The 27,442-nt window shown below is 41.5% G+C and overlaps 2 protein-coding genes across 2 annotated transcripts in view; one reads left to right on the top strand and one right to left on the bottom strand.

Moving 5' to 3' along the window:
- The first annotated feature begins 1,808 nt into the window (after window positions 1–1,808).
- The window catches only part of LOC126557318 (serine/threonine-protein kinase Pink1, mitochondrial), a 251,977-nt gene continuing 226,343 nt past the window's right edge, over window positions 1,809–27,442 (top strand). The window contains exon 1 of the mRNA XM_050213039.1: window positions 1,809–1,815. The gene's annotated coding sequence lies outside the window, so the exon portion shown is untranslated. The remainder of the gene's footprint in view (window positions 1,816–27,442) is intronic.
- Window positions 2,971–19,527, bottom strand: LOC126559747 (neprilysin-3). Its single transcript, XM_050215919.1, has 10 exons — window positions 19,283–19,527; window positions 8,459–9,047; window positions 8,080–8,372; window positions 7,843–8,007; window positions 6,673–6,756; window positions 6,310–6,585; window positions 5,179–5,331; window positions 4,984–5,090; window positions 3,148–3,588; window positions 2,971–3,070 (listed from the first exon to the last, which is right to left on the bottom strand). The coding sequence occupies exons 1-10, from the start codon at window positions 19,448–19,450 to the stop codon at window positions 2,971–2,973; spliced, it is 2,376 nt and encodes a 791-aa protein (XP_050071876.1). The 5' UTR covers window positions 19,451–19,527.

The raw sequence follows: 27,442 nt of genomic DNA, 5'->3' as shown, positions 1-27,442 counted from the left end.
AAGAAGCGCTTGGCAAGGCACCGGATTCCGACTTATCGCTCGCTAACGACAACTTTTAAATGTTGCATCAATTTTGCTACCAATTAAATCGTGCCCCGGTGCTCCGGGACATTGGACGCCGGAATTAACGGAATGATGAGGCGAAATTCGAATGATTGATGGGGAGAGAGAGACAGAGATCGCAACCGATGAGTGTGCAATTTCTCCGGAAGCTGGACAGAATAAATTAAACTTTATCCACTTTTCTTTGGGAGTTATTAAATAGAAATGAGTACGACGAAAGAAACCCCTCCGCTCTGTTGCGCTTATCGAACATTATTTCCATTGTTTATTGCTAATTTTTATCTCAGTATTATTGCATTGCCATTTGTTCCTTTTCGTCCCTAACCCCTCGCTCTCACGATCTGCCTGCCTCCATCGAACGCTATATTATCAACAGTTTATGCCAACCTACCCAACCTGGCTGGATTTCTCCTGCGTGCATGCTTACCTTCTCCAAAAGGTAGCTCTAATCAAATCTTCAAACACTAACACTGACACGAACAAACAACGTTTGTTGTAAGTTTTCACATGTTTGGCACCATTTGCTAAGGATTGCTACAACGTTTACCAGCTGGCCGCGTGCTTCTGTAGCGCTGCCTGAATTTGACAAACCTATGACTGGAAAAAATACTTAACGAACTAAAACTCAAACCATAAAATGCACGCGACCATTATGTGTGTGTGTGTGTGTGTGTTTCGGTGGCATTGATTTGCCTATAATTGTCATTAAGCTCTCCAGTTGGTTGAATGAGTGTGTGTTTTTCCGTTAAAATTTGACTGCTAGCCTGCCGCACCGAGACAATGTAAGGCTGGGAAGTTAGTTGAAAAATTAAACCCTTAATTCAAAGTATCAGCCTAATTTAGGGTCACATTTTCTTAAAATTGAGGATTTAATGTTTTTATTCAGTATGCGTGTAAGTGTGTTTTTTGTTCTTCATTTCAAATTTTACATCCTAAATCGCTTTAAAAGGTGTTTTATTTTCAAATGGTTTGAATTAAATACTCATCACGCATTTTCTTTACCTAAAGTGTTATGTGACACGTGTTTACGATCCACTTGCTTCTTCAAAAGAGTATCTCTAGTAAAATGAGCTAATGTTCTTCTTCCACCGGGGGTGATAACTGCATCCGTCAATCCGTAACCGAGTACTACTATTATTATTCCGTCACTAGTCACTATCACGGTCAGCTTATCGTCACATTCAGTTCTTCAGGGAGAGATATATGCATTTTTTTTAACATTAAGGTACACTTCTGCTGTTTTTGCTGTTTTTTTTTTCTTCTATGTCCAGCTGTTGGAGAATTTCTACTGGGTTGTGATAAATTGTTGGGTTCATTCCTAACGTTCCTGTCTGCTAATACATCCTAAATATCGTTTTTTGCTGCTACTAAAGATCTACTTTGATATCGATGAATCCCAGCATTTTTTCTTTGTTACGTACTTGCTATGCGTTCCCTCTGTCTACTAAATGTACGTTCAATTCCGATAGCGTGTTACGCGATAGTAGTGCTTCTAGTGTCCTGCTATTCTTCCACTAGCAAAACAACGGAACTTCACGTTTCCGTAGCACGTTTTGTAAATTTGTTCTTTTTGTTCGTTCTGGTTCGTTCTTCTATTGTATTCTGCTCTTACTTGTTAATACTATTCGACACACTCCACTGTTTTCTAACCGACCCACTGTAGATACTACTGTACGCTACACAACGGCAGTACGTGCTACGTGCTTGGCCACTGTTTCGCTACAAACAGGACACACATTCAACACTATATGTGTAAGATTCTCTATGTGTGTGAGTGTATAGATATATATTGTGAAGGTTGTTCTGAAAATCATAATATCAAATGCACAACGCTGTAATACAACAGTGGTAGTAACAAGTACCATTATCTAGTTTCCCATCCTGCTCTATTCCATTTCCCCGGCTCAACACGCCTTAACGGCAACCACCTACGGTACAATACGCTAACACTGCTACTCCGATAAAAAGAAATCGCAAGGATCTTTCCCTACCTCAATAGACTTCAACTTGACCTAGATTAAGCCTCACTGGTTACCTTCCCCTCCAGCTGCCTTCGCTTTCGGTGGTGGATATATTGTCACGGTCTCTCAACAGTTACAGGCTAATAAACTATTCGCAATACACTGCTGCAGCCTTGCGGGACGCATAAGTGACGCTTCAACTTGAACTTTTGCCGCTTACATTAATGTATGGTTAAAACAAAGGAAACAATCACACATCTAACAAGACCCATCAAGAACTACCGGCCGGTCTTAACTAACTAACAGCTCTAACAGACTAGCAGGCCACCGTCATTTCGCAAAAATAAACCCATTACAATGCAACAAAATAATGCCTAATTGACTTATTAGTTCTTTTCTTAGTTTGCTTTATAAGTCCGATCGAGTTTCTTCCTGTTCTTGGAACGTACGTTACGCGTATGGAAGGATATTTTACAATTACATGGCAAAATGATTGCAACTCATCATATTAAAGCTTTATACGAAACATGCAACATGGTTTGTACGTTTTTTTTAAACTTCTCTCTTTCTCTTTATCTAAGCGTTTAACATAAATTTAATAGCAGCAGAACATAGCATTTATTCCTACCCCTTTCCCACGATCACTATCACTTGTTGATGGCTAAAATGTTCTACCCTCTTTCTCTTACCATTTTCTATAACTTTTTTATATAGGTTTCCTTCTCGAATTGCAGTTTTTGTGTCTGTGTTTTCCATTTTTTAAATTTTAATGTTTTTTTTTGTTTTCTTTTAATTTTTGTGTAATTTAATACCTATTTTGCTACGAAAGATTGCTCCTTTCATTATCACTAGAACTTTTCTTCTTTTCTTATGTGTTACCACATTCTTCATCAGTTCTGCCGCTTCGGTGCTCTTAGCGACGCGCAGAGGCCGTCGTCGCCACCGTCTACCATATGTCGCAATTCTTCTGGTAACTTAACTTAGTGGTCGAATGACACTGAAAGACATCGGATGCACTGCCGCCCTGTGAAATAAGCCAGGCAAGTCTGAAAGAGTGAGCAGGAGAAAGCGAAAATGAAGTATTAATAATCAAACTTCCACCAATGATTGATCACTCGCTTACATTTCATCGAAATCGCTCGAATTGACATCGATCCCACTGTAGTCGGATTCGGCACAAAGCTGTTGGGCGGAGATCAGGAAAAAGATTTGCGGTGGCGTCAAACTCAACCCGAGCAGCCGATTCATGCCCTTGATCGGTCCGGACAGCGATAGGAGCGTGTGGTACGCGATCTGCAGCCCGCCCGAATGGATCAACAGCTCCATCCGGCTGGCGTTCGAGAACACGCTCACCGCACTCGGCACGCACTGCATGATCTTCGTCTCGAACGCTTTCGTGATGGAGCGCAGGATCTCTTTGGCGAGGGTCGTGCCGAGGGAGGCGTAGTGCAGGTACGGTGGAAGCACTGGGTTAAAGTACGGCACCAGGATCACCGACAGGGGTACGACGATCGAGTGGGACAGGGTGTCGTAGAATACTTTCGAGATTTGTGGATACGCGTACCTGCAACAGGGAGGGAGTTATTGAGCTTTTTGTTATGGGTATTCCTCCAAAACAAATACAAATGAAGGCCAAAAATTATTGATTGATTATTTTACACTATTATTATTTTTTACAAAAAGCCATCTAGTCTTATGTCGCTTACATAACAATACTAATTTTAATAAAGATAAAAACCCTGCAAGCATGCGAAAAACCCTCTAAAGAGCCTTAAAAACCACTGCTCAAAAGAAGGTTTTTGGCAGATTTTACATGGGAGCTGCCAATATCCTTCTTTTGAGCAGTGGTTTAGAAGAATCTTTAGAGTGTTTTGCTAGCAGGGAATAATTACACACTGTAGATTTTCATCATGCGACCGAGGGACCCTTTTACAAGAAAGCTTTCGAGTCCCTGAATGAGCCACAGACCCGGTCGATCACCAACAACGCCCTTAGGTTAACCCGCCACTGGATAGAGTTTTAAATCAGTCTGAGTTACAATGTACAGAAATTAATATTAGTTTTGTTACAGTTTAATACAGATTTACTCTTAAAGTTCTCGATTTTGAAGAGCCTTTAGCAGCTGATTGTCGATGGTCGTTAAAGCAAGTAAATCTTGAAAGCAATAATACAAGACCTTCTTATATAAGGAAGTAGACATACAAAACACTACAGCTTTAAGCCTGTTTCAGTACTTCGAGCAACAAATGTTACAGTCTCCATAGGAAGGGCACCCAAAATCCGTTGGGCTTTCAATCTTCCTTCCCTACATAGCCTACCCAGTGGCGGTTTAAGCTGTTTGGAGACCCTAGACGGAATGAGTTATCGAGGACCGTCAACATCAAAATTAAAACTGTGCTGCACTGGGGTCTAAAACAAACATCAGGGACCCCGAGTATACTTCTCTACATCTACATCTCCTGGGATTTCGGTTTTCACACGGCAGGACCAGGATTCCAAGCTTATCCGGACCGTTCCTCCGTAATATGGACTGACATCAGGATTACGTGTTATTAGTATGGTTAGTAAACTATTAGAGCGTGATCTAGAAAATCATTTTGCCATTAAAAAGAAGCTCCAAAGCACGACCAAAACTAAAAATCCGCAAAGGAAGAAGCTCAGAAGGATTTCTCGAACGCATTAGTGAGTTGCAAATTGCCATTGTCGAACCCATTTGAGTAAGTAATGTCATACAAATGACACCGAACTATCCAACCCGTCAAATAATTTCAGACTTTACGGCGGCGCTTTACCGAGATTTATTGAAAGGATGTCTACGGTAAACTAAAACCACTTAAAATGCAAGCACAAACTATGAAAGAAACTATTTTAGTTACACTACTGCAAACATTTTACCTTAAGTAAATCAAAAATAACACCAAACATTGGGTGTCTGTAGCTACGATTGCTTATTACTTACGCTGTCTGCGAAGAATCCACGGTGAAGTTCACCGCTTTCGTGCGATTATTGTTGATTTCGTAAATTTTCAGCACATTTTCGAACCAATTGTCCGAGCTGATTTCGATCTGGAAGAAGAATAAAATGCAATCCTTTAGCAAACTTCGAAGACAAGAGACAAACACACGCACAAAAACCGAGAGAGCAGCAACTCACCTCATCCAACACGGAAGCGATTTCCGTCCGGTTAAACAACGTGGGCCAAACCTTGGCCTGCACCTTCAGTTGGGACAGTCGTACCAGTGCCGCGCCTCGCAACGACGGTGCCCGCTTCAGATGTTGCTTCATGTTTTCGAACATCTCTTCCGTCTGCAAAAAAAAAACATCACGAAGGAAAAGCCGAACCGGAATGGCACAAAAAATTAGTACTCCATTTGTTGGGTGAGGTCTCTGCAGCTGGGAAGTAGGGGTTTGGGGCGGGTGCGGACGTGCGGGCAAACGGTTCCATTGAGCGGTAAATCAAATCACCAGCAGATATTGCAGAAAATCACAAAATTACACCGAGCCCAGATTTATGGTTCATCTGGGATGAACCGGATGGCCGGGAGTCGTTTTGCGTCGCAAAACAGGCCGCCCCGTTATGCCGTGCTCGTAAATTAACCTTAAACGCATGTTACATAGCGGATGAGTAATGATGTTATCGTTTTGTTGCCATGTGAGCATGCATAAATCATGTCATGAGGGATGTTTTGGTGTACACAGACGCCGCTTTTTTCTTCTTATTGCTGTCAAACTTTTGACGTTCCATTTACCCGGACGATACCCGGGCAGGAGTGAATCCGTTGAATAGAGATGCCTAAAACAGCACGCTACTCGTACCAAAAAAAAAGGTCAACTAACCCGGATTAGGGTGTCGGTTGAGCTAGATGGAACTTTATTTTACCAATCGATAAAATGTAAAACATTTTCTGTAAACTAGCTTAGCCGGTTGAAGCTACATCCTTTGAAATTCACATTAGTGAGCAAACACATAATGATAGCATAAATGTTACTGATTACGGCGTGTTTTCATGTTTTGATACGATTTCCCATCGCTAGCTACAACAATCCACCCAAACCGAAACACGACAGGCTGGTCTGACTCCCGTTAATGAGGGTAAAGTTAATTGATTCCCCCCCGCTTTTCAACGATACTAGTTCCCAAAAAACCCAAAGGTCCTATTCACGGTCAAACACGGTCAAAGGATAGCGTGTACAGGGTTAAAGGGTCCCCACGAATCCTTCAAACCTCGTAAGTTTTGGTAGAATTTCATTCCCGTAGCCCTGAACCCTGAACCCTGAACTTACCCGTTGAATAGCGTGCCGTATGACCTCCTCGCTGTACTGGGCCACAAACAGGGCGGATGTTACTTCGGGCAGGGCCCAGTTTGTAGCTCGCGTACACACCAACGGTGACGGACGGCCCGGTGGTAGTGTGTTCAGTGCGAACAGCATCAGCAGCGAGTTGTGGATCACACGGTTTTGGTACTGCAGCAAAAGCTTTCGTAGCTGGCGCAGGTACTCGGGGCTTCGAATCACGATCGGACCGGTCCAGTTGCTCGGTACTAGTTCGGACCACGCGAGCTAGAGAGCAGCATGGGAGATGAATGAAAGTTTAGAAATAGTTTTCTTTCCCATTTTGATTTTCAGTTGTTGGGAGCTTTCACTTACAAAAGGATGAGCATTCGAGAGGGCAGTCACGTTGTTGAGGACGTAACTGGTAGTAAAATCCTTCTGTACATAATTTCGTCGAATCTGTGGAGGAATGGAAAATGTAATGATTTCAATCTATTTTCTTTTCAAATTTCGTGACGTTAATAACTTATTTTTGTTAACAAAGCTTGACGAACGAAATTTGTATGTACGAAGTTTAACAAAGAAAGGATTTTTGATAAACATTCTCTTGGCTTTGATAATGATTTCTTCACCTAAGGTCAAGCATAACTCTTTTTATAATTTTTTCCTGGGTAGATAGATATTCGGGATGGATCTATATTCGGTTGATTAGTGGCCACAAAGGCCAAATGGAAAAATGGAAACATAAAATTAATCCCAAAAGTTCTGAGGAAATTGTCCTCAAAGTTCAAGAAAATAATCTATTTTAAGGGGCCTAGAATTTCGACCCGAATTTCGAATAAATTCACATCATCTTGTTGAATGTATCAACATTTTTGTTTAATTTATAAACTAACAAAATCGTTTTCTTATTGCTTTATTGAATGATAGATTAAAATCAAAAAATATTTTTAAATTTGATAGACGACTAAAAATATTTAAGAGATAGGTCAGGACTGATAAGCAAGCATTAAGCAAGTGAGTCAATGAAATATCATGCACATAATTCATAGCTAAAGGTCTTAAATTGATGTCAATTTACATTCGTGATAGGCTAAACTCTAATGGATCACATCACACAAGCAAATGTATGGCAATATCACGATTACAGATCAAATCGACTCCATTTGGTGTCCACTGCAATTTAAACATTGAGTTAATTTGACTACATTTGTATGTTTCATATTAACAACAAGTCCAAGGACAATCCGAAGTCCTTCCCAAGGGATGCACCATCCGAAGTAGTGACATTATTTTGGTTGATAAAAAGCCTTCTAGAACTATTTTTATAAACACACCTCGTAAAGATGGACCATGCTGCTCTTAAGGGACCTTATAAAATGCTACACCCAAAGACCACGCCAGCAATGGAATTCACGTGATAGGGCACATTCTAGACCATTTATATATGTTATGAGCCTACGTGTACGTCACCAGTTCCGTTCTGTTCTGTTCTGTTTCTCCCGCTTTATCCAGCAGTTACTATGGTGTGAATGTTTTTATTACCTGATTGAGTTCACGAATAAAGCTAAAAATAAGGTTCCGTTCCGACTGCCTCTGTTCGGCGCTCAGCCCCAACGGTAGAAATGTATTGATTAGTTCGTCTAGCAGCTCCGGCACCTCCTCCACGTCATAGGGCGCTGCCCTTGGTCCATTCCATCGAACCGGGTTCTATGACGAAAGGTATCGTTTAGCATTCGAGTATAATCACCAGTACGATACGGGGGGCGACGGATAACGTACCTCCAGTATGTTCGGTGGCGTATTTGGTCCATCGATGATCAGCAGCGTCTGGGGCTTGCGGCCGTAGCTGAGATCGTAGTAGATGCCGATCAGTGGCAGCGGTCCAATCGCTTGAATCTTCGCTACCAACGGCGATATGCTTTGTGGTCCCACCGATCCAATGTGCAGATAGCCACCGAGCTGATCGAGCCGCCTCCGTATGCTGGTGTCGTTCAGTTCCTGCCGCAGGCAGCTACCATACAGGCGGCCCAACTTTCGAAAGATGCCACTCGTCGTGTTAAGCGAAAGCAACTCTGTGGGATGAGAAATTTGGAGGTTTTTTTTTTTTTTTTGAGAAACCCGTATAATGCACATAATCAGCAGCCGTTAGAATGCTTACGCTGCATCTGCGTATCGGCCAACTCTTGGGCGCTTTTTACCGCCCGCAGGCTACTCTCCATCGTGGAGCAGCTGTAGTTCTTAAACTCTCGGCACGGCTCAACGTCCCAGTTCATTCGGGACGATATACTAATGGCCGCAGCACGGCAAATCGGATCGGCACAAACGGGCGGTGGTGCCGGTGTCGGATGGCAGTCATCCTCATCCGTTGCAAAACAATCGCGCGGTAACTGGGAGGGTGCGGCCGATATCAGAAACAGTATCGGCGAAGCGACGAGCAGAGACGTCACGAGCAGCGTAGCGGCCGTTATCGCCATCTTGTGGACGGCGGAAGAACTCCGGAGCCAAATGCACGGTGCACAGCACACCCAACCGACCGGATTTTTGAGTGATGCTATCCGAGAACCTGGCGGAACTGCACCGGCAGACGCTGCACCATTAGACCCCGCCGCTAGACCGGTGGTGTTGCCTGTTACGAGGGATGTGGTGCCGGTTGTGGATGGTTGAAGGCTGATACGACCACGGCCAAAATTGGTCGGAGGTTTTGGACCACCAGCACTGCCAGATGATGGGCCGCTAGTTACATTCGTCTACAGATGGGTGGAAGGAGTAGAATGTAGGAAAAAAAAGGAGAACCAAGTCAGTTTCTACGTCAGGTTGACTACAGCTCGAGTAAGCTTCAGGTGACTGACTAGTGACGTGTATCTAATTGGATTGTAAAATATGCATGCAAAGGCGATAGGGGTGGAGTAAAATGGACAAAACGGGCAAAGAATAAGACAAATAAGTGCCAAGAATGAGTTTGTTTGCTGATACCGTACAATGCGAAGCAACAGCTGTTCAAGAACCCTGACGTCAATGCTAACGGAAGGTGTTAACTGTTTAAAAATAGCTGCAATCCTGTAGCTTCGACTGCAACTCGACTTCGACTGTCACTGTCACCGATGTAGGGTTAGTAACAAACATAATAAAACAATTACTTTATTGTATCAATCGTTTCATTCCGAAAAACGATGCAATAAGGGTGAAGACTTTTAATCGGACAATGACTAATACAAAAATTAGGTTTAGATCATAGAGCAGAAGCGGGTTGAAGGTTAAATAGGATTTAAGTTATAGGCTGTCAGGACTGATAATTCACTCCTAGAAGTCAATATTTCGGAGATTAGTTCTAATATCTAGCATAAGTAAAATTTAATTTAACTAACTTTAAGTTCCTAAACCCTTACAGCTTTTTTCCGGTCACTGTCCACATGCTGTGAAAGGTTTTGAGCCTTCCAGGTCTAGAAAGGTCCATGAAATTGGTTGTTATAATAACTTCTACCATATAATAATGTTATAATAACTTCATCGCAGGCCAAGTCCTTCTACCTTTTTGGCTATCCAGCTTCAAGTGATTGTAAAGCTTTGCCACAATACTGGCTTCATTGATTGATCGACAGAGACGGTCGGGGAGGGATTAGAAGGCCAAATGAGGCTCTGAGTGTATCTAAAAAGTTTGTGTAAAGTCTCTTTAGTCTAAATTAAGGTTAACCTATAGGTTTATAAAAATATTTATCCTTTTTACATATTGTATTTAAAGTACTCAGTTTGCAAAGTCCAAAGAGCGGTATAGTTCATGTTGTATTTATCGTTAGTTTGTATTTTGTTTTCAGTCCTAAGTTAGAGAGTTTATTCAATATTCTATGAAATTTGTCTACGTCACTATGTTGCTTTAAAAAATTTCACACACAATCCAATGGCAAAAAGATAGGGTGAAATTCCTTACAACTTATCCTTTACACAAATATGTTTCCACTCGTGTCAAACTGAATGCAACATTGTTGGCGAATTTCGAATGCGTCGTCGTTGCATCGAACATTCCTGCCACCGTATCAAAATACTTTTTGCAACGTGCCTTCAAAATTCTCCAGAACGTCATGCAACCCGATCTTTGGCTGCTGAAAAATTTAATCGCATCTCTTCTGTATGCAGTGCCGCCAAACACAGGGATCCATGAACCCCGTTTTACCTGGCCAAACTCAAACTAATATCGAACGAACGCACGAGTACACTTCAGGCACGTATATTGCACCGGTGCTGCAGCGTTGCTTTTCAAAAATTGAAACCCTTCATACTTTTCCCGCCCCGAAGGCAATGTCACACTGTCACAGCAGGAAGAAATGACACGAACATGACAGGAAATAGTTTATCATTCTCGTGGGGGGGGGGGGGGAGGGAACTGTTGGCCTGACATACTAGCCATTTTGGGGAGAGGAAGAATCCTTTAGGGAACCGGGCTGTCCTTTCGTCCATTTCGATTTGGCACAATTTTCCATTTCTTATCGGACAACCAGAAGGTTACTATCCAACGCAAACGATTTGACGCCAGAAGCTGCGACGGTACGGTACGGATCGATTCTTTTAACCTAATTTCGCCAGCCAGTAAGTGGCAGTGGAATACGTCTGGACGCTGGTCGTTCGTTTCGCATTCGCACAGACTGTGTGCCTTAGTGTCTGTGCCGTAGATATGGTTTGTTTTAGGTCAACTGTGGTAAAGTTGGTCGCGAATTGTTACAAGCTCGATTCCAATTTCGTGCTTTATGTTTTTTTTCCATCTTAATAATATTTCTGATAGCGCTTCGTTATCGATGGTGAACGTTCGGCAAGCGAGTATGGATGCAAAACAGGGAAGGGAAATGAAAAAGCAAAGTAAAATCAAGCAAATAGGAACACTTGTGGTTTGAAAATCAAATAACTTTGTCTAACGAAAGCAATAAACATTTTCACATTACATTATAAAGTTATCTGTATTTTAGTTTTGGAATAGGTTGTCTTTTTGTACGCTTGTTTTTACGCCGTAACGATGGAACTATCCAACAGTCGTTTCGAAATGTCCTTAGAAATAATATTTTTTGAAATGTGAAGCCAGAGAGAACTGGTGCCATAAAAGAATAGTAAAAGGGTAGATACTGTCCGGCCATTTGATCTTGGATATTGCTGGTTTCAAAAGAAAGAGCAGATAAACGAATAAAAATGGAGAAGACTATAATCACCTTCTCATGTGTCTCATAGCATATAGGTCATATCCTATCATTCATATCATTTTGACATTCCATGAAAAAATGTTATTAAATGCTTTTGTTCTTCAGATGTTTGTTACAATTCGATATTGTTGTTTCCTACTGCGTACGGGAAATTATCGTAACTTTAAAGCAAAGGTTTATAGTTGTTTACCTTTTTGTGTTTGTCATTGGATTTATCACTAGACACGGTTATTACGCATCTTCCAATTAGATCGCAAAAAGGAAAGAAATTTCAGTCTTTATCACTAGGAACATATCTCATTCCCAAGCTTCCTTGTTCAGCAATATTCATGCTCCTTTTCTTCTTCCCTCCATGCATCTTCCCGTCACCTGCGCGTCAGACCTCCTCTCCAAGAGGCCAAGAGGACTCTTTCCGCAAGGGCGCAATCTGCATTTAACAACTCTCACGATCTATCCGGCTATCATGTCCCGTTATCATTTTTTTTTTTGTTCAAGTCTTCGTGCTTCCTTTTCCTTATCTTTCCCTTGATTCTAGTTGTTAGGTTACATTATTTAGTCCTTAAGGCAGATATACGAAAAAAATAAATATAAATAATATCACATGCTCTTTGCAATATTTGCAATTGATGTATTTTTTACTCATTAAGAAAATGTTGCAAATTATGTGTCAGTAACTAGCTGTCCCGATAATCACAGGTTTACTCCAAAAATTAAAGGAGGGTGGGTCCGGATGGGTTTTAAATGCCGGTTCTGCCGTTTGAAGACCGGCGCCGATGTCGCCAAACCACTGGGCACCAGATATCAGAATTCCAATCTTGGAATAAAACATACAAAAGATAATAGAATAAAGCATACAATAAAATAAGAAAAAATAATCCAAGATGGTATCCGAGGCCCAGTATCGTGGATCCTTGATCCGGGATCCAGGATCAAGACCTGGCGGCCAGAATTCAAGATATAGGCTTCAGAACCCTAGATCTAGGATCCGAGATGGGATCCGGTGTTTGCAATTGGGGTTCGAGATGAGATTTGCGTGTCCCTATTAATGTATGAAACGATTCTTTTGTTTTCCTTTGTTTTGGGAAAGCTTTACCACATATTCGCATGCATGGCAAATCAGGCAAAAAGGATTCAATTAAGAGCTAGTAAAACAATGTACTACTTTGAACAATTAGCTAAAACCCATCCGAATACTCATTTCATCGTGCTAAACGCTGTCTCATTTGCAGATGGTGTATTATACCATCCCAATAAAAGAGATATTATTCTTTGTCAAAGCAGAAAAAAAAACAAATTAAATGTAACTAATTGGACACCAAACGAATAAAAGCGTCTAGTGCTTGTTCATGAGACATTTATCTGCACTTTTTTATTGTCACATACACATACAATACAAGAATAAACAGAACAAACATCATCCCTGTCATTCTGTACCGTAATGTAAATGCATCCAACCGTTACGGTAAAGTTTGTCCATGTTCTGCACACTCACCACAACGACGTGTGCAAAACACGGTAGGTAACAGTGGGCAAAACAAGGATAATTGCATTTTCCACCCATTGGATCTTGACCTCACGTGGCTATGTGTTTGTGTATGGTGTTCGATAGTTCTTGCTTTTATGGACCGAAAACATGTGCGCTGCAGGCACGTCCGGCGAATATTGACGAATGATTGGGTAATGAGTGATGAATGATTTACGACAATTGGCCACGGATTATGGATGGTTCCAAATGTGGAACAGCTTAACGAGACCTTCGAGGGGTATATTCGGGGCTAGTGTTGACGTTGCAGGCAATGAATTGAGCATTTCGGATGTCCCCGACTAAGCGATGGAACAACAGCTAGCTTATGTCAAATGAAATGAAGTTTCTGTCGACTAAACAGATTCGTTCGATTACGCGACTGATTGTAGCGTTAGATTTGGTATTATCTGGTTAGAAGGGAAAGCAGCTTCTAGCGTTGATGCGATCGTTACGCTCAATAAAGAGCGGGATGAGATGTTAGAAGTTTTAGAAGCGACAGGCAAAAAAAAAGTCGCGTATCATGCTTCATTCATAAATAACACAATAAACATAAACAAGTCCACCCGTGAAAAGCTTAATGCAACATCATGATGGACATATTATTCATGTTACAATAACAGTTGGATTCGATACACACAAAAAAGCATGTAAAAGTTGGAACCAATATTGCTTCATCAGTTACAGTGTCCATTGAAAGTCGTGATCGTTATTGTACTTTGCACGTCAAAAATACATCACCATGAATATTTAGTGAAAATTCATCGTATTGTATTGAACTTTCTGATTCATTTGCCTAATGTAACATTCATAATATGCAATTTATTTTACAACATTTGCTCATTATTCAGCACAATAACAAAGGGACCAATAAACATGCAATCGAACCAGCTGGTGATAGCTTCGATTGCTTTAGCTGTAGCTAAAGTCGCGAGGCCGTGTGGCTTTTGACTTTCGCAACAATCGCAAGTAGAGTTGAGCCTCCAAACCAAATAGAGCTTACGGTACTACGATCAATCAACTCATCTCTCCCGCCGCATTCCCTAAGCAAACAGCAGACGTGGTCCGCTCCACACCGACGCTTAAACTATGCTAAACTTATTCCGGTCTGTTTGGTAAGCAAATAACGGCCCACAGAAATCCATCCTAATGAAGAAAGTTGGACAATATCACTCGATGAATAGATTTCTCAATCCCGTTTGCTACACTGGCCACGATAAAGTTAACCACACTCAGGTCTCATCCAATCGGTTCGAAAACATACCAAACAAAAGCGCACGCCACGTGAATATATGTGTGCGAACGTTGTGCAGTGAGGCAGAAGCTTCTACCAGTGTTGGCCATTGTTTGCACTGGTTGTTTCGCTGCCCCGTTCCCTTCGCGTTCAGATGACAATAAATTATCTTTCCTCTTTGCAACCGATCAATATTTCCACTTGGCGAAATTACACAACACAGCAGAAAGCAGAAAGACGCTTGAGTGAATTTCGAAGGACACGTGGGGAGGATTCTTTTCGTTTTGTTTGCGTTTTGCCACGAAGAATTCCCCCAGTTCGCCCTGTACCTGTACCGGGAGACAATGGTTTCATCTCCGATCAGCATGAACAAATGTCCATCAAGACATTCGTCTTGCCCAGCCGCCACCCAAAGGGCGGAGCATCGGAAGTTAAAGCAGGGGTAAAGGTTCCAGGATCGTGCTGTCGGTTGAAGTGGGTAAAGTTTCCTCCACAACTCAGTTGTCAACAACTTCCCTGAGGGAGTGTACAATGTGTACGGGCAAGGATGTCGGATATCCGATAATACAAAATGACTTGAAATGACTCGAAGTGTGCATGCGTGCGTTGGGTTTGAAGCAGGGAGCAGAAGAACATTGTTAAACATGGTACGGTTTCACGATGAGAGGGTAAGAACTGTACATCATTTACATGCTAACGATCGTCGGACAAGTGGTGCTACAGGGAAATAGAGAGAGGCAGAGAGAGAGAGAGAGAGAGAAGCAGAGAGAGAGAGAAAGAGCTGTTTTGCATGCTTGGAATCGCAATTAAAACTTATACCACTCTTCTCGGTATACTGCCGGGTGTCAGAACACATATGACAATGGGAAGGTTTGTAAGTAGTTTTTGTGGCAGTTATGCGTGATACAATAAGAAAACAATCATACAAAAAAACACATAAAACTGCCCACTCTCACCATGGTTTCGATTTGTTTGCATCGTAATAATCAAAAGCTTTCAGTACGCTAAGTGATATAAGTGGATAATCTACGAAGCAATCTTATTATCCCTATTCAATTACCAATTCAATCAGTGCTTGAATGGCCGCCTTGTATAAATACAACTTACACACACACACACACACACACTCCAACAAAAGCACATATAAGAAAACTTTTGCTCGGAAACAAAACTCCGGTCGAGATGGTCTTTCTCCCCCTTAGAATCGTACCGGGTTTCGCCAATCCTTTTCGTTGCGGAGGGCCACGATGGCCCTCCGCTAGCAAAGCACTTTTCGCGCGGCTCCTGCCAGATCGCTCGCTCATGTACCACCATTTGGCAAAAGTCCATCGTCAGGGAGCACCACTCGTTACTCTATTTAATGTTGTGCAATCATAAATTACGTGCGTTTTGCCTTCCGGCTTTTCCGGGGAACAGAAGGCGGGCTAGCACATGATGAAGGGATGGAAACCCTTCTTATGGCCGTGTGTGTGTGTGTGTTCGCTACTTCTTTAGTTGTGTCCCTTTATTGTATCCCCGCTGCCTCGCGGCAAACAAAATGGGTCCTCTCGCGCGCTACACATACTCATAAGCCGAAATATTAAACCCAACTAAAATGCATGAACCACCAGGCGTCTCCATCGTTCAACAATCCAAACAGCTTTTTCGCATGGAATCTTTGTCCCTTTAAGCAAACGGGTAGAGTTCGGATGAAACGAGAGTATTTTGCAAGCTGGCCCAAGAACTGCTTTGCCTGGTAAGAAAATCTTCCTGCCGCAATACGAACGTATCTGCTTTCTTCTTATGGTTCCTTAAGGAGCGGTTTGGCGAACCATTTCCCGATCGATGCCGGAGGTGTAAATTACTTAAAAGCTGCCACATACACACAAAAGCCAGCTACTCACTAAATAAAACAGTGATAGTGTGGAGATAAAGAGGTGAAGTTCTGCTCACCACGGTCAAACGTTTAAGGAAGCAAAAAGAAGAGAAAACACCCTGGGAGAAATGAAATACACCCTTGTCACACCAGCTGTTCATAAGCAAAGCTACAGCAGCAGTCTGTATCTATTGTGGTTCTATTGTACAAGAAGCGGTACGGTACGGAAAAATACGGTCTCGTTATCAAGATAGATTTTTCTCTTCACTGCAGGTGTCTCTACGCAAAGGAACGAGAGCGCCCAAACTTCAACCGAGAAGGTAAGTTTTGTCAAAGCAGCTTGTTTACCGGTGTAAACCGGCAACGGATGGGGGGTGGGGGGAGGGCCGGTAAAGTGCCAATTAAAACCATAAATAAAGCAAAACAAAAACGGAACACTGCACCTCAATTACCGTAGGGAAATGGCTATTGGTGAAACTTTTCCAATAGAACCGAATGGCCGACCAAGTGGCCCACCGGAGAACAATGTTTCGTTTACATTCCGCTCTAAATTACCTGTTAAATGTTTTTTCGCTTTTTTTGTCTTTCTTTTGCAATGGTGCAAACTGTCGTTCTATTATAACAAAATTATTGTCGATTATTATAACAAAAACATAATTTTTGCTTCATTTAACTAAACAAAACTTAAATTCTTTAAGTACCCTTTACTGCGAGCTCTGCTTGTAATAAATCAGCAATCTCGCTCAATTAAGCACACGTTTTTTCTGCTATTCGTCCACGCTTCACTCCTTTCGGTTTATGTGTCTCTTCTGCTTCATTTTGTCACAAACAGTATAATAGCAGTGGTAAGTATGCTGTGTGCCTTCTTACACTTCCTTGGTGACTTCTTGTGCTACTCTAGTTATAGCTTGCACACACACACATTGCTTCCCAATCCTTTGCACGGTCCATTAAATTTGTCTGATGGAACCAATTTCCAATTGCTGGGGGGGGGGGGGGGGGCGTGGAGTAAAAAAACAAGCAAAAACTCCTCGTAATACCAACGTACAGGATGAAGAGGTCGAGATCGAAAGGACCCAGAAGAGATAATTGAAGCAACGAGAGCGGTATCAGACGACTTCCGGTAGGATTTTATCGTTCCGCTTTATGGGTGAACGGTCGCAATTGGATCAATGGATAATTTGTAGGTTGCATGGTGTAATTGAAGTCTTACGGTGGTACCTAAATATACAGTTCTTCTAAATTTCGACCCTAAAAATTGTGTTTCTATTGCTCTAACATTTAGAAAAAACTTATTTAATGACAGCTGTGGCCGAAATATTTTTTTTAAATAATGAAAAATCCCTTCTAGCCTAAGCCTAGGAGAAAAATATTCTGTTTATCGTCCAGCTTCTTGCTGACATGTACTCCATCGTCACAAGGTAGCCGTAATTCACCTGTCCAGATAGAAACAACATTAAACAGCTACCAACCAAAACACCAATAAACAATTTACAACGGACGACCTATTCGACTGGGTACGATTTCAGCAAACGATGGGGGTATCAAACTAAAACAGGGGTCTCCAATCTGTGGTCTGCTGAGATTTTGTAATTTAATTTCATAAATATTTTTTTACTTATTGGAATTGTAGCTCAATTTAAGATGGAAATTAACATTGTTATCCATTTTTTTAATTTGCCTTCCTAATGTTTCATGCGATTGCACAAAATTACCTTGAAGGAATGTTATTCGTTTTAATGAATCCTTCATTTATTATACAAGTAGCGTGTATTAGCATTTCTTAACTGGATAATTAATGATTTGCTAATGTGCTTATTGCAGTGGAAAATTAATGCAAGAGAAGAATAATTAACAACACAAAGTTTAATAATGGACAATACGGCGTTAAACCGTCCTACTAAAATATTTATAAAAGTAAAATTTAACAAACATATAATACAAAACAACCTTTCAAACCATTCCTTATGTTCTTAAATTGGGCTAGACTAGTAACTGGATCTCTGCAGGATCACTGCAGCCTGACAAACGTGCAACGAATTAGTGCACACGATGATACAAATCTCATAAACTTATTCCTATGTACAGTTCTTTCTTAAACGATTGAGCTGACTGTGTTATTTTCTCAAGAAGTGACTAGAATTGCCGTTAAATTCTCTGACAACGCATCAATTGTGGCTGTTCAAACAATTGTTCTTCTGATGGTCTTGAAAATCCTCTCCGATCTGTCCTGTCAACTAAGACAGAAGGCAGCCCGCCATCGATAGCACCCAACTATCTGAAGATGTCAGTGTTATCAATCTCTGAATTTTTTTCGAAGTCTGATCGAACTCTCTAGTGACCAACCAGTTCTTCTTCACCTTATGCAGAACTTTGTGCACAAAAACCTAGTGAAGAATTCCGCACCTTTGCAATACCTCACAATCGATTGTTTGAGATATTCTCAACAAATCGTCACTGTACAACTTGACCATACTAAAAGTATGGTCATATTCTATCCCTCAACAAAAAAGCGAACCATATCATGCGATTGTTGAAAAACTCTGCTATTAACATTTAAATTATATAATTCATGGGGATAGAAACATTTTAAGGTAAATACTTGTTTCTCACTGTACAAAATAATTTAAAATTTTGTTCATGGCTCACTAGATTACTAGATTCCAAATAGAACTGTTTAGAGATCCCTGTACTGGACTATGGTTGGGAAAATAACTCAAACCCGATTACATAACTGTCCGCCAGTGTGCCATTTTGCGCGCCACAATGATACGAGACAACGGCGTGCTGCGAGCAAACGGGCAGTCTATGAGTAGGTGATAAAAGCTTCACTAAACTGGAGATGTGCTAGGTTTTTTTCCTTCTCTTTAGATCATTCTTTTTCTCTGCGTTTTTTCTCTGTTGCTTTCCACCTCAATCGCAATCCTCCTGCTGCAGCTGCTTCCTAAGCTAATGTGATGAAGCGGAACGGATTGATTCCGTTTGATTGACACTGACATTAATGAGCGTCGCGCGTGTGTCACATCACTTTCGAGGAACCACACAAACACAGCACAAACCCATCAGCGTGTAGCTAAAACTGTGCCATGTGCGCACACAACAATCTGCCCGCTGGTGGTGGTTGTTGAGCACTTTATTATATCCGAAAGGGCCCGCTGATGATGATGATGATGATGATAGACACTTACCTTACGTTCGCCGCTGCTGCCACTACAAAGCTCGATCCCTTGCTCGAGCACCTGCACCTCAATGTCGTCGGTACGGAGCGCTTGCAGGGGATGGTTGGCGTGTGGGGGCTGTAGATGGGGTGCGCGTCCAGCAACGGCTCCACGGGCAGTCATTGGTTCGCCGGTCATGTGCACAATCCACGCCGGGAAAGAAGAGTAAAAGCCACTTTCTTTTTGTTTCGAAAAAAAAAACACTACACAAACACACACACGAACACTAGCGACCCGAAACAGACGACCTCCAAACAATCACGTTCACCGCGCGCACAAACAATGCTCCCTTTTTGCTTGATACACCCGGCGAAGAACACACGGGCAGCGATATCTACACGTACAGGACACCTACCCACTACTGGATGCACATGTACACAGTGCCACCGCGCGTAGTAGTGGATCGTCGAGCCGTAACCGTACAACCATCGCTACTACTGCTGACCGCGCTACTGCTGCTACTGGATGGCGACCATCGGTGAGGACACCGCCGAACCGGGCAGCGCACGTTCCGGCTACGGGTTACCGAAGGATACCGACGACGGTGTGACGTCACCGTCGAGGGCGACGAATGCGACGAAAGCAATGTTCCAGCGAAGCACGTGGGCCGTAAACAAAAGCACATGGCACACGGTGGCGCTTCGGTGGGCGCGCAAGGCAAACGCAAGGCAGACGAGCAAGCAAGCAAGCAAGCAAGCATGCATGCACACACTCACCATGTGCCACTCATCGTAACGACACTCATCGCCACTTTCTAATGGAGACGCACGGTCACTCACTCACATCGTACAGCCAAACACCCGAATGTGCCACGATTCGCGAGCACGAGAACGAGAAGCTTTTCGGTTCCCTGCTTCTGCACCCTGGGGTGGGAGATTTTTACGACCAAAACATTTGCACACTGGAAATGTTACGCTCCTCTGAGTGTGTTTTTGGGCAGGCAGCACTTTAATATTTTCTTGTTCCACACGCACACGCGATAACCGTGAAGCAGCACTTCCAGTCAGAAGTTTGTGTTTGAGATCGTATGGCAGATTCTATTTCGGGGATGGTTGGCAAAAATTTGCTACCGCTTTGGGGAATATCAATTCGCTCTACTCCTACCGCGTGTTTTCTTTACGATGGGGATGGGTCGATGGGTTGCAAACAACTGTCGAGTTATCGATGAGGGACTGTTTTACATTGCTTTCAAGCGGCGTCTGCTGAGCACTGTACCTTTACAAGACAATAAAACACATTATTCACAGGAAAATATGCTCCAATACGGAAGGATACTGTGGAAATTACAATACGTGATTTATACACGGGTTGCAGTGTTTATAAACGAAAATAAAACAAAAAAATCACATGTACTTCGGTACGGGGCACCATGCGTCTCCATTCGATTTTGAATTTGCTCATTTTGCCACCCAAAAATCAGCCAAACAGCAAGTGGTTTTTTTGCATCGGAGGAAAACCCGGGGGCATCAAATTTTCCGTACAACCACGGACATGGATGCGATGGCGGACACAGATTTAAACGCGTAAACAGTAGCACGTTTACGCCGAAATATTGAAGCCATCTGGTTTGCTTCACGCATACCACCCGCTCATAAGAATCGTCACATGAGGTGAAGAAGAATGTTGCCACTTGAGGTCACGTACTTCTTTTGCTCTCTCTCTCTCTCTCTCTTTCTCTCTCACACACGCACATAGATTCTTTTCACGCCTCGTCTATCTCATTCGAGTACCGTTCAATCACTCATAGAAGTACCGACGAGAGAACACATTTATACTGGTAAGCACGATGTACTAAAACATGACCCATGAATACACAGACACACACACATACACACACATTCAATCAACCGGTCTTGAGCGGGGAGTGTGTATCGATGGTACGGAATGCAAGGCAAGGTGAATCGAATTTGTAGCGCGTGAAAATAATCAATGCCCGTACTTAAAAAAAAAGGCAACGCAAACTGAAGGGAAGTTAAAAAGAACACACATTTTCAACCGCGTCCTGAGCACACACACACTGAAAATGCGCTAGAGAGGAGGCACTCACTCATCAAGTCCGATCGTTTGCACCTTCTCACCTATTGCTATTTTCACACCGTATCGTTCCCTCAGCTCACCATCGACCACCACACCGCGGGAAAGAAAAACCGCGGGCAACACGGTTGCATGGAAACCAGGTTTGACAGGTTATTATGTCATCATGGAGCAAAATTTTACACTGCCACACGGTAATGTTTTGAACGATTTTAAATTACACACTTTCCTGACACTTACGATCGTGTTGATGGTTTGGAAATGGGAGTGAAAACGATTGTGTATGATTTGGCAGAATTATCAGGTTGAAGTTTTAATGCAGAATAGGACTGGCTGCTAATGTTCAACGCACGAAACACTATCTAGTACTCTTATTTGATTTTCCTTTCTTTTCATCTACGGTTCTTAGTGGCTAGTTAAGCATGTCAATAAACCTTCATATTTGTGTTTCTCTGATATCACACCATAGGACTCCCCCCCAACTTACAAGTATCAAACGTAGAAACATGGAAAACTTCTTTCACTTCACCTAAAGAGCACCTGTTTACAGCGATAGAGCTTCCGACGGCCACTTGCTTAATTGTAACTAAGCTGCAGTCAACAACGGTGCAACAACGCGACACTCGAGCCCACGCCTGGCTCGCACTGGATCACCCCGTTTATTTTCCCGGGTTAATACCAAAACCGACACCTAACCTTCAGCTGATGGTCGCAGTGAGAGGAGACCGATGGTGCCGTGCAGTTCTTGGCCCAAACAGAACGCGGGAGCGCGTAAAACAAACGACCGCGTCGGTGCACTTCGCACGACTGCTACTGACGTGGATAAGACGAAGATTCACCGTACAGCACACAGACACTGCTCCTGTTCGGCCACGGCATACGTGCGATGGGAAAGAAAAATACAACCCGATAGGCACCGGAATGCCTGTCCGCGACAGGAAATCAAACCAACTGATGAAGGTGTTGGTCCTGCGTCGGCGCCAAACCTAACACACACACGCACATTCCGATACGCGCTAGTGTGGGTGTATGTGATGACCAAAAGCGTATGGTCAAGGTGACAGCTGGGAAAGCTTTTCCAGCTGTGTGTTCCATTGCAAAGTGTTGTTAAAGCTCGCGGCTTCATATTACTTAGTTTGTAGGAAAAAAGGGATGAAAAAAAAGAGATGGATTTGATTGATGAAAAGAGATCAGCAGATGCTGCTACCAAGTTTTACGAAACCCGATTGCAAACAGAGCTACACCACCAGACGAGCAAAGTTTACCAATTAAACTGATATCTGTTGGTCTTCTCTGGTCACCCATCGTTGTCGTCCCTCAATCACGTGCAAATGACAAGCAAAGTTTGCGCCAAAAACAGCTGACAGAAATGCCACCCAGGGGTTGGGGATGCGAAGTTCGATTAAAAACACTTCTGTTGGCAATGCGTGGTCGTTTAGATATGTCTGGGTTGTTTTTTTTTGGCCCTTGCTTTTTCTGTATGTGAAATGGAAGGTATAGCAATTTTAAGGGAAAGAAAAATTAAAACATAAACCCTGTAAATGGCAATCTGCCTGCCATGCTGGCGATCAACAAATTGGAGGCTTGAAAGTAAGTCAAATATCTTATCCAATATTAAATTAACTCTTCTAGTTTTGATTGTTATATAAAAGCAGCTTCAAATGTATGTCATTTTCGTGGTATGATTCATCAAGGTTGACATTGTGTAATAAAAATTCTCAAAATTAATGTTTCTTGTTCTTCTTTAGCATTACATTTATGGCTTGCATGATTACATTTTTAAAGTTTGTAAATGTAATAATTTACAATTTTTTTACAACTACTTACTTTCTTTTTTTTTGCTTTATATCAAGAGTGTTACAATATTCATGCAAAGTTTTATTACTACTAGGTCAAAAAGTCTTTAATGACCAATACAGCAGACCTGTTTTCGTAGTGAAGAACGTAAAATAACAATCAATTAACAAATCCACTAGATGATATTAAGAGATCCACGAGATGAAAGTAAGTTGAAACTTCTTTTACTGATTAATAAATTACTTATCACGCACTTTACGGGACGGGTTGTTTGTTGCCATTTTCGTGCTATGATCTGTTCATGTTCAACGCTTAATAATACTGATCCAACCTATGACTGTACTAGGTGTCCTATATCTAACCTTAATTGTAATAATCAAAGCTTAGACAATCCTAAACAGAACACACGAACAAACAAAAGAACCTAAACAGAAGACAAGCTTGAACGGAACGACAGAACTGAAGAAACAAACAAAACAAAAAAAAACAGAAAAAATTGAAGTGAAAGAAGAGTGAAGAAAAGATTAGGGTTATGTTGCATTCAAAGTGGTGCGACGAGGGATTAAACAAAGTTGATGGCATTAAGGAGGAGATCTTTACGGCCCCGTCCGTGCGGAATAGTGAGGTCTGACTAACCAACTCCGTGGCATCTTCAAGTCTAGTAAGCCATTCAATGGCCGGCGTGACCTTAAAGGTCATTAAGTCAAGAAGAAAAAGAAGGATTCTTGCCGATGGGGACCAAATCACCGAGCAATATTCCAGTGTCGACCTAACCACTGAGCAGAACAAAGTCTTCTATCAAGCATCTGAGCAGACACGGGCTACACGTTTCAATACACCGAAAATCCTCCTAGCAAGTCTAGTCAATAGTCGGAAATTGACTATGGAACCAATGTCCGAAGTCCTTAATTACTTTCGCCTGGTCCTTAACCTGGTCAAATGAATAAGGAAGAAAACAATAGGTGCGGTAACGAATAAACGTAAAGACACTACATTCAACAGAACATTTAACACATTTACAGTACATTTTTTTGATGATTTGATTATAATTCCAAAGCCCCTTATACGAGCCGGACCACCTGCTCCGCCCACCGTTAGATTCGCTATTGAACACAGGTAATCCCAAGATGTAAATGTCAAAGAAAATTTTGCAGTAGTTATCTAAACACACCTCCTTTGAAGTCGTCCAAACATAGAAGTAAGAGTCCTGGCTGCCAACCGATCATACTACAACCTGAGAAAACATCTCGGCTCAAAAACAACCTTTCGGGACGGACGAACCGGATCCTTCATGGAACCATTATAGTCTCAGGACTCACATACGTGGACTCACATACACATGGACTTTGGCCGACTGGATATCGACATGGATATCGACTTAGCCACGGTCGAGAGGAAGATGCTCAGAAGAATTTTCAGCCTCGTATATGTTGAAAGGTAGCGGAGGTCACGTGCGGTGATATTACCATCATTTCTTAGCCATTTTGCGGTCCTTAAGCGACCACTTAGGGATTTTGCAATCCAAGCGGTTGACGAGCTTAGGGTTAATACACATTTCATTCATTCAACTTACGCACCCTTCTTGCTTACTTCAAATTGATACAAAACAAAATAAAATTCATAGGACAATTATTTTTCAATTTATCATTTATTTTGCAGTTGTCTCTTTCGTTTTGCAAATTGATAAGGAATTGTTTTTTTTATTTGCAATATAAGGGATGTTGAGTAAACCATCTACGGAAACGGGAGGTTTCTTTTATCGTTGATAGGAATGAAATAACGCGAAGATCCCTTTTAGTGCCTTCATCAAGTGCACCAAAAGCACAAACTTTGGTTGGTATACTCTTGCATAAATGTTGAAATTTTTGTTTCGTATTTTGCCAGGAAAAACCCCCTACAAATCGTCAATTTTTCCTCCATACTTCAGACTGTATCGATTTTGTGTCGTTAACCTACCTTTTTTTACACATCGTATCATGCGAACGTAGATCATCACATACAGTGTCCCGCAACAGGTTCATTTAGCATGCGTGTACGTGTGTAGAACGTGTTACACGAGCGGTAATGATAAAGAAAACATTAAACAAAATTCTAAATCACGCTCCTAGATACGTGGTATCTTACAATTGTAGCACATTCACACGCTTCCTCATTTTAAGTTTTGCATTGTTTTTTATTTCTTGCACCGTGCTTAACTACTATTCGTTTTAGGCTCAGTAATTGCTGCATCCTTTTAGTAAAAAGGTAAACCTTTTTGTGCATTTTCTTGGTGTGCCGTTAGAAATATTTTCCTTTCAAAAAGCAACATGTTTTGTGCATACGTTTGCTGTACTTTGTATTAATTTAGCCCTCCTCTATTTCAATCGCACCCGAAGAAGCCCAGAATGCTTATATTGCTAGCGTTTGTATTATATATGATTGTAAATTCGGTTAAACCATGCTTATAGTTTTCCCTTTATTAGTTAACTGTTTTTCGTGTTTGGAGTTTTTTTTTAATCTCTATTGGTGTGTACTATTACGATCACTCATTGCGGAGAGAACTATATCGGAAAAAATTGTGAACCTTGGAAAGAACCTTACTCTGCTTGTCGATTTTCAACAATTGTCTTTCACATTTGCACAAAGCACATATCTTTGGAGAAATTAAAACAATTGTTCAAATTGCTTTAAAAGGCATTCTAAGAGCGTACATTCAACCGTTAACGATGAGCTTTTGATAAGCAATAGCATGCAGCTGTACAAGTGCGACGGACAACAGAGGAAAGGCGCTTTCGAATACCCATTTCATAGTAATTACTAGTACTCTTTTGCCAAAAATGTTTACGAAACTACCTGCTGTTTAGTAAATATTGCAATTCTTGCTGTCTTTAGTATTATTATTGCGTTAAAAGATCAACTTGTAACGGCCTCAAAATCGTTGCATTAGTTTTTGTCCTATTTCTTCTTTTTATTGAATTGTTTTTTTTTGTGCAGCTTGTCTTAAAACACATTTAAAATACGTTATTGCGCGCGCGTGACGAGATACAGAGAAAAAGCACTTGATTTCTTATTTGACGGATTATGTTCTTTTTTTTTTTGTTGCTTAAAAATACCTTTTTAATTATTTGTTGCTATAATTTGTATTGTATCTGTTATGTTGCTGCTCCTTTTTGTTTATATCGCGGACCTGTCTGGGAGTACCGAGTATTTTAGGGTTTGCCGGGCAGCATTTGAGTACCCAACTACACAATCGTTTCATGTATATATCACAATCGAAGCTAACGGCTTGCAATTTGTATTTCCTTATTTTGACTGGCCTGATTTTTCCGGTTTAGTTTTGTCGGTATTTGGTGCATTTCTTTACCTTACTCAATGTCACACACGTACACACATTTTGCTTCCGATAGCACATCAATCACAAAGCGGCAAATTGGTTTTATGTTTTAAAAGAACCATTTTTTGTTTTTGGTTTTGGAACATATGACTAGACGATTTCGAATCGGATCTGATACTGTTGCAGACCCAGCACATCTCAACCATGCTAGGTGCAACCCTACTTAGATTTTTGGTATGGCTGCCTGCCAGAAGCGATGTAGTTACGCATTGCTTAGTTAAGTTTAATGAAATCCTCCGTAGAAAAAAAAATCAAATCTTTACTAACAGTTCCGTTCTCATGCCGCTAACATAAAGCAATTTCATCCGTTACATCCTAACGTTACTCTTGTAAGGAAAGTTAAATTAAGAGACAGAATCTTGCTTATTATAAACAATTTTAAAATGACTTCTTTTCACTTATAACAACGTTACTTCTATCTGTCCTTCTTTGTAGCAACTGTGAGTATTGAAGTAGGATATTCGCTTTCACTCAATTTAAACTAATCACATAAAACACACTCTCACTGTACACACCATAACGTATGCATTAAAAAAGCGACAAAACTAAACGGTAAAAGATACTGTAACCAAATAAATCTTTAATTTAAGAAAAAAAATCTAACCCTCGCTTCGTCACGTTACAACCTGTTGCCAGCGCTTAAGCCATAAGTGTAAAAAAATAATTTGCTGACCTTTTTCTTGTTGAAAGGTCGCTTGTTTCATCAATTCATCACTGATTTTGACCTCCTCGTCGTTGCAATTATTTCTCTTCAGATCCAGGCTTCCATTCTACAAACTTTTCTTTCTCCAGAGAGGCCAGTAAATAGTACGAACAAACTTTTATGCAAAGAAGTTTTACTGCTCTCGTTCGAGCAACTGTAAATTTTGTGTAAATGTAAAGTTCTCACATTTTGACGGTATGTAGTTAATATACATTGACAGCAA

This window comes from Anopheles maculipalpis, chromosome 2RL, assembly GCF_943734695.1.
Source record: "Anopheles maculipalpis chromosome 2RL, idAnoMacuDA_375_x, whole genome shotgun sequence".
Taxonomy (NCBI): Eukaryota; Metazoa; Arthropoda; class Insecta; order Diptera; family Culicidae; genus Anopheles; species Anopheles maculipalpis.
The sequence above is the reverse complement of the archived record's forward strand: the minus strand, read 5'-3'. Positions and strand labels throughout refer to the sequence as shown.